Source organism: Eutrigla gurnardus, assembly GCF_963514095.1.
Source record: "Eutrigla gurnardus genome assembly, chromosome: 6".
NCBI lineage: Eukaryota > Metazoa > Chordata > Actinopteri > Perciformes > Triglidae > Eutrigla > Eutrigla gurnardus.
This window is the reverse complement of record NC_139920.1, coordinates 22837748-22845719: the sequence shown is the minus strand read 5'-3', so window position 1 is coordinate 22845719 and position 7972 is coordinate 22837748. Positions and strand designations below refer to the sequence as shown.

At 41.6% G+C, this 7972-nt stretch overlaps 1 protein-coding gene across 4 annotated transcripts in view; it reads right to left on the bottom strand.

Moving 5' to 3' along the window:
- LOC311014491 (GRAM domain-containing protein 2B) overlaps positions 1 to 6842 on the bottom strand; it is a 14189-nt gene extending 7347 nt beyond the window's left edge. Inside the window, exon 1 of one of the 4 annotated variants that reach the window (XM_084011123.1) lies at positions 6654 to 6842. In XM_084011123.1, coding sequence (XP_083867249.1) covers positions 6654 to 6745 — 92 coding nt within the window. In that variant the 5' untranslated portion in view covers positions 6746 to 6842. The remainder of the gene's footprint in view (positions 1 to 6653) is intronic. The other 3 variants (XM_084011122.1, XM_084011121.1, XM_084011120.1) reach the window with 3 other exon arrangements.
- Between the last annotated feature and the right edge of the window lie 1130 nt (positions 6843 to 7972).

The window sequence follows — 7972 nt, the reverse complement described above, 5'->3', positions numbered from 1 at the left end:
TTTTTCCTTGCTTGTGTAATAAAACTGATCTATATTCTTAAGTGTCATGAAAGCTTAATCCTGTTAGTTACATGCCATGAGATTAAAGGGAAAGCAAACCAACACTTACAGAGATGTCCTATATATGAATATAACATTCAAAGGAAGTCAACTTTAAGTAAGCTGCCATGGTGTAAATATGCTGGTGAACAATTTATTTATATTCAGTGCTTGACCCCGTGTTCATATATGCTCACCTGACCCATTCCCACTAGGCAGAGGGTTAAAGTGGCAGGGCAATATAAGCAGTATCTTAAGACTATTGACTTGAGTTTCTCAACAACTTCCTCTCTTTACTTTGGAGTAACCGTAAGAACAAACAAGCCGATTCCTGTAACACTCAACAGCACTCAGCGGGATGTGCTTTACATTTAAAAAGCACTCACCCTCAAGGTTTAGGGTTGCAAATTTTCAACACATGCTGAACGTTTCGTCAAATTGAAAATATTGTCCCTGTATTATTCTGTTGACACCAGCCTGTGATTATCTGCTCCCTCATTAACATGCAGTTCATTCAAACGGTGATAGACTGAAGACAGTCTGGCAATTCTAATGTGTGTAATGTTTATTGCAGAGGTTCCAGGAAATACTGGCATAGTCTTTTTACTGGCAGGTTGTACCATTTAGAAACACGGACAGAAAAAAAAAGCTAGAATCTCATAATCTAATATCCAGTGAAGCATTTATGATTGTGTGGAAAGTACATTTCAAAAGGGGACTGAGTCAGCCCGAATAAGCTATAAAAATGTTCAAGGCCAAAGTCATCAAAGGGTGAACAGGTGGATGATAATAATCAGATCAATAACCCTAATTGCCAAAATGGTGACAACGTGGGAAAATGTATTTTAAGTATGTACTAAATAAAAATGAAGTTTCTTAATGACCACTTCAAATGTACAAAGCAGGAGGTAGCCTCCCTGAAATGGGTGTGTAAAGGCCAGACGGAGGCCTTGACCTCTGGTCTACTTCCTTGTTGGAGAGCTATGCCACACCACCCGACACAATCAATGTTGGGCCGAGTTGTACCACCATGTTAGACATTTCAAAGCAGGCAAAGCAAAGTCATATCAAATCCCCAGCAGCAGCGGATTTAAAAAAGAAAAAAAAAAGAAGAAAAATAAAAGACTTTGCCCAGAGATTATGGGGCATACGTGTCTCGTGTCGGAGTACAATTTTCCTCACATGATGATGATGCGAAAACAGAGATTACTGACAAAACAACATTACACTTTGATCCATTTATCTGCATTTGTTCTGGTATTAAATTAGGAGACCAGACAAATTACTTCATCACAGAGTCTCCGTGGTCAATGTCAGATCTGCGGACGCTGCTACGTCAGCACTTATTTCTAGATCTACAGAGGATATATTCATTTTCAGGCAAACTGGTTGTAACATTTTGTTTTGTATGACTGCAAGATAGAAGCCTAACAATAAAACATTTGACAAAGTTTTCCCACAGGTTGTTTTTTGGAAGAAAAAAACTTCCCCGAGCAGTGGCTGAGATGAAAAAGTGGATACATGCTTACCTTCCCAGATCTTCAGAGCAAAGGAAATCGAACAAAGCACCCTCTTGGTTCAACAAGCCTTTCCCTAGTCTCTCCATGACCAACCGAGTTCTCCCTGCAGGTTTTTCCACAACCCTTACCAGTCATTAACCACCACTGCTTGATGCAGACAAATGGAGTATGCCAGTTCTATCTTTTGCACTTAGACCTTAAGCACTGAGCCAAATCAAAAAGGGTCTAAAGGTCTGTTTTACTGCAATGGTTTAAAGCTGCAAAGAGCTCCACGTCAAGACAGAGCCAGAAACACACTGAAGAAAAGAAAATCAGGGGGGGAAAAGGGGGTTGTAAATAGGAGCTGGGGTTCAAGCCTGAAATGCCCTCCCCCTAGCTTTTGTCCTTTCTCAGTCTTTGTTGTCATGGAAACAGCTACAACAGTAGGGGGTAGACGATGGGCAAGATGAGGGGGGTGAGAGAAACATTACCAGGTTATTCTCAGTTTGGACGACCTAACAACAACATTCAATAGCCTGTTCTCAATAACAACAAGGAGATGGCTTTAACAGCAGCCAGCACAATGTGAATGACAATAGCTCACACACACTCTTTGTTGACCATGTAAATGGAGCCAGGGCAGAGTGTTGTGTGTGTGTCACAAGAGGGAAAATGGGAGAAAAGCTCCAAATATATAATACAAAAAACAGTAGATTAATGCAGTACACTATGTACTCTATTAATCCATTGACCCTTGTTTCATTCATAAACGTCAGCTGAGAGCTGAGTTGCTCGAGAAGTTATTTCTGTCCATATGATATCACCATCCAGGAAACTCAAGCCAGTCCGATAAAGGCCAACTGCATTTGTGATGTCGGTCCGTATTTAGCCACCATATCTTACCCGTCCTGTCTCACCACCACCTGCCATGTTTTCACTGCACACCTCTTTGCATTGAGCTGCAGGATGAACGCTCTGGGACGGCTTTGTTACATTTTCTCCATAATTGAAATGGGACAGGTTTGTTCTTTGCTACAGCCATGTAGTCTCTCAAGGGTTTTAGACCCTGAAACGGAACCAGACTACACATTTGTCTCGTGTACAAACAATATAACCCCTCAATTGAAGTAAAAAAAGGCCAATGGACCACTGTTTTATCATGGTCTGGTCTCAAATGCATAAAATCACTTTCCAAAGATGCAAATTTTGCAAAAATGTTCACTTCTTAACATATCCCTTCATCCCAGTGACATTAAAACGGGATAAGAAAGGTTATTTTTACCTGTTAGATGACTGAATAGATGTGAACAGATAATATATCTGTATAACGCTGCCAAGTGGATACTTATTTATTCACCATACTCAATTAATTCCACATACGCTGCCTGTGTACATACCGTGAGCAATTCTACTTTGTGCATGTGTCAAGTTCCCTTTTTTCTACAGATAAGACTTGAACAATGCTTGTGAGGAGGTGCACACGCACTTCTCACGATAGCCACGTTCATCTTTGTTCATGAAAATAGTTAACATACTATATTCCCATCATCAAATTGGGATTAAATTCACAACTTGAACATTAACAATAGTTTGATGGAATGTTTCCACCATCCTACAAACTTCAGTTAACTGTGTAAAAGATACTAAATTGCACAAATAAAAAATGTTGATGCTGGTCCTTTTACGATATAAAACCGGACATGCTCTTTTCTATTCAATGATTATATTTCTTTAATAAAAAAAACCCATCTAGACTAGGCTATGTTTGAATTCACTGAAAACTATCGTCATGTTCCAGCTGGCAAAATAACTCCTCCGGGCGTAGAGTTATGATGCTTCCGTTTTGCTGTCCCGAGATGAGATATATGATCCCAGGAGTCCCGCTGCAGACGTCAGCCATAAGTCAGCTCTTCAGTAAGTAGCCCTTAAGACAGAATTGCTTTCATATAAATACTTATGTAAAAGCTACCCCAAGAGGCAAAAATACTGGTTGAACAACATCAGCCGCAAGGTTCATATGCAAGGCTGACAAAAGGGCTCACATCTACGTAATCATTATGAGATCACCTGAGAAATTGCAGAAGTGTGAGAGCACCATCTTCTGGAGAGCAGGGGATCATTTTTAAAAATCACATGAACAGCTGATGTACCGTCATCAAATCAGCTCATTCCAAGGAAAGACAACATCGTATTGCAGCTGTGCTTTATAGTGCCAAAAGGTGCAGTTAAGTTTTTTTTTTTGCTACTAACTCTGTGATAATCTAGTTTAAGCCTTCTAATTTTTCTGACCTATTTTGAAAAAAAAAAAGAAAGAGAAACCAAGGCTTTCCAAAATGAGATAATTACAGACAACCCAAAATATTACTCTTGGTGGGACTGAGAGTGATTATGTGTCCATGTGTGTGTGTGAGCTTCAATAAAGCAGTCGGGAAGGGAAGAAAGCCAGTGGTCATGGCGAAATAACATGCTGTCCGTGGCACCCTGCCAGGGCTCGGTCTGCAAGGAAATCTGTGTGTGCATGTGAGCCAAGTGGAACAGAGCACGTCTATGTGGGCCTACATGTGTTGCAGAATAACTGCGTATGTGTGTGTGTGTGCGTGTGTGAGTAGGAAGTGCAGCCATGTGCATGCAGCAAATCCCTACCACTTCCTCAGTGCTAACTGGGCAGAGAGACAGAGAGTCTCTTTCTTCAAGGCAACTCAGAACTTTCAGCACCATGTGAGCAGTGAGGATGACGTGGTACAGGCTGGAAAATCCATCCCGACTTTAAAACCGTCAAAAAGTTAAAATAAGATAACAAAAAGGGGCACTTGGATTAAATCTAGTATAATGTTGTTGATAACAGCAGGTTGTCTGGGTCAACGGTCATCTCCAAAAATGACGAGGTTCATTAAGAGGCTAAATTAATTTCACAGTGACTTAAAACCTGGTACAAGCCAGCATACGGCTGAAATATCATACATCTTGGAATTCAAGATATCTTGAACGACAAGAGCAGGAGGGCTTATCAATGTATCATGAGCAATGTGTATAGAAGAAGTATACAGCAGATGATTTCAATTAGTAACTCCCTGCTGAATATCTCTGGACATAATGGTAATTTCAAGTCAATTAATTGAGTAAACGGGATCATCTTCAAAATCAAGATGCCATTTAGAAATCAGTTGTCTTTTACGTTACCCCGGTGATGAAATCTGAGAAAGACACCAACCTGTTAGATAAGCTTGTATAAAGCCTCATGTGTCTGAAATTAGACTTGACTTATGGAATCTACTTTAGCTGGAATTCACCAGGCTACTGTGAGAACCAAAAGGTGAAACGGCAAAGAAGAATATAGCCTCTTAGTTGGCTCTGTGGGGAAAAAAGGGGGCAGAGGAGTGGTCATTAGCACTAGCCTGAAAGAGGCGGCAACACATAGTCGCAACCCTTCATTTAGCAAAAAACAGTCAAGCAGATGTGTTTTTTCCCCCCGCCCAATCTCAAATTTAAGCATTTCCTCTGCACCTACAGCACATCTCATAATAATTTAGACCTACACTGTCGTCACTGCCCCACAGCAGCAAGGAAGCTCTGTCCTGGGAGCATCTTCCTGGAGCCAACAGAATGTCTGCAAAGCGGCCCCACCCAGCCGATTCCAGACCCCAACACCTAAAAAGCTTTTGCTGCAAGAGGTTCTTCCCTACTGAACACCGGGCTATTCATATTCTGCCACTGTGTGCGTTTAAAAACCTGTATGCAGCAACTTACAATGAGCTAGTAAGTAGTGTTAAGCATTGTGGTGTTATTCACTCCGACGTTCTCACTTATATAGCCTCATCTTTTTTCAGGCTAGTGCTAACGACTACTTTGTTGTGAAAACAGATCATCACCCCACATACCATACTACAGACCCATCATGACTATGCTGATAAGCAGCAGGCCATGTCTGATAGGCAGGGCTCTTGTACTCCAGCGAATGGCTATCTATGGGGATGAAAAGTGGAAGGCAAGCCACTGCGAGATGTAGGGAGCATTTATGTAACACCATGTACCACCTGTGGTCGACTCACGGGAGCTAAAAATAGTCTTTTCTAGGAAACCTAGACCTGCTTGTCCCATGTGTGACGAGTGTGTGTGTCCTGGGGGGGTAACACAATATGTGTGTGTGTGTGCATGTTTAAAAAGATGCGAGTGTCGTTGAAGCCTCTCTGGATTTCAAACAGAGCTGGATCATCCACGAAAGAAGGACAAAAAGGCCAATGTGAAAGAAGTCATGATTTCTGAGCAGGAGGCCCAGGCGAGATACAAAGAAACCGACCAGATCTGGATTGGCTTCCCCTTTTATGCCACTCTACAAATATGTAATGCTGTTTATTTACGCTGCCTGGAATAGATTAGCCAGCTACAACAAGACACAAACAAAAACACCACTTTGCTGGACAAATGTGGGTCAATCGTTGGAGCTCTTGGAAAGGGTCCCAATGTGAAAATAAATAACTGATTTCTGACTTCCTCAGATAAAAGGGCATAATTCTGCAAGCAAGAATAATTTCCTAAAAAAGGGGTTATCCAAGTGTTGTCTTTACGTATGCCACACCAATGACGTCAGGTGCTCGGGTCACCAGGAGCTCAATCAAACACAAATGCTAGCGAGGCTAACGTCAAGCTCATGCTAAAGTGTACACAGTGTGTATATCCTCCAGTACTTGTGCTAATGTAGCATTAACGGTTACCCCTTTCTGTCGTAAAGATGCCCACACAACAGCCATCATCTACAACTACCGGTTGTATTTATTTTTTTCACCCCAAAGCCAACAATTATACCGTGACAGCGAGTTTAACTGCCTGTGCCACTGTAACGTTGGCTAAAAGGTGATTTAAATGCCAACCCAGCCTAGCCTGCTAGCATCATCTTCTAATTCAAATACGTAGTGTATTTAAATACATTGCAGTTAAATTAAATGACGTATTTCCTGTTTCAGTGTATAATAGTAACGTTATGTTTCCATGAGATAAAACGATCTTATCGGACAGGTTGTCATCATTAAAGAGATGCTAACGGTTATCATCCACCCTGTTGATGTTGCTTACCGGCAAAAAAAAAGATAGCGGTTCAAGCTAGCCGCATCCACTCACCTCTCTTTCATGAAGTGCTTGATTCGGACGATGGCCTTCTCGTCGATCTTCCGCAGGAAGGTTTTCAATCTCTCTCTCTTGTTTTCAAGCATTCTTCCCCCCTCAGCCAGTCAGTCAGTCAGTGGTCCGCCGGTTCGTGTAGAAACGACGCGCCACGCCAGACTCTCCACCGTTTCTTGTTTAGCTTCGGCGTTTTTTCCCCCTGTCCTCCCCTCTCACTCCATCCACGGCTGATTATGATAATGAGCTCAAATCGGACCAAGTCAGCCGACCAATCAGCGTCGGCGACAACGTGTAAAAAAACGGTCATGTCAGACGCGTGCGCCAATCAGAACGAGGTAGTTGGCTTTTACCGACCGCCCATCTCCTAATATGGTCGTTGGGTTGTCCCTTTCTTGATAACTGTACAGATAGGGCCTGTGTTATTGTGCTCAGTGGTGTGACACCTAGGACTGAATTGTCATGTGATTTTTAATATTTTACATGCAAACAATTCGATGAATGCACATTGTAGATAAAGTGGTGCGTTACTTGCCAAACCACACCATGCAATAATCTGAGAAAACAACTTGCTGGGACACCAGGGGTGGGGCTGCTTCACATACAGCTTTACATACCGTACAGTGGATTGTATTGTATGTGGGTGTACCTATACCATACTGCTAAACCATAATATAAGTAATAATCACAGAAACACTAGTCATCTTTTTTTAAATTTAAACAGGGACAGTGCACAAGAAAACTTTAGCCTTATATAAAACAAAGAGATATGCATTTCACCAGGTTTATGAGAACTTGCTATTTTGCACCTATAGTAACTGGGGGAATAAAGTAAATGCTAATTTTTTTCATATTAAATTTACCAAAATAAATAGTGATATTCCCCTAAAGAGTGCTGTGGCAGAACAAGCATAGTACCACAATAGCGGGCAACACCCATGAAGTTAAAAAGGGAAATTATTCTTATCTCATTTATCATAATGAGCCAGGACACCAATGCACTTGTATCCCTGTTCTTATCAAGGGAAAGTGGAGGCCAGTGACTCAGTTGGTGACTTTTTTATTCTCAATGCCAGAACATGAAACACTTTAATGCGCCAGAGTAATGTGCAGGAAAGCTTATGGAGGGGTGAAGTCTCTCACCTACCAAACCAGACCTGCTGTGCAAATCAGCAGACCTTAAGGGCCAAAGCTAAAACTGTAAGCTAAGTCACATTGTTGTCATGTGTTACTTGTGACTCCCTTGTGTGTTTCACAAAATTAAATATGTTCCAGAAGGGTGGTGTGTATTGACTCATGCTTTATTATACGATTTTGGT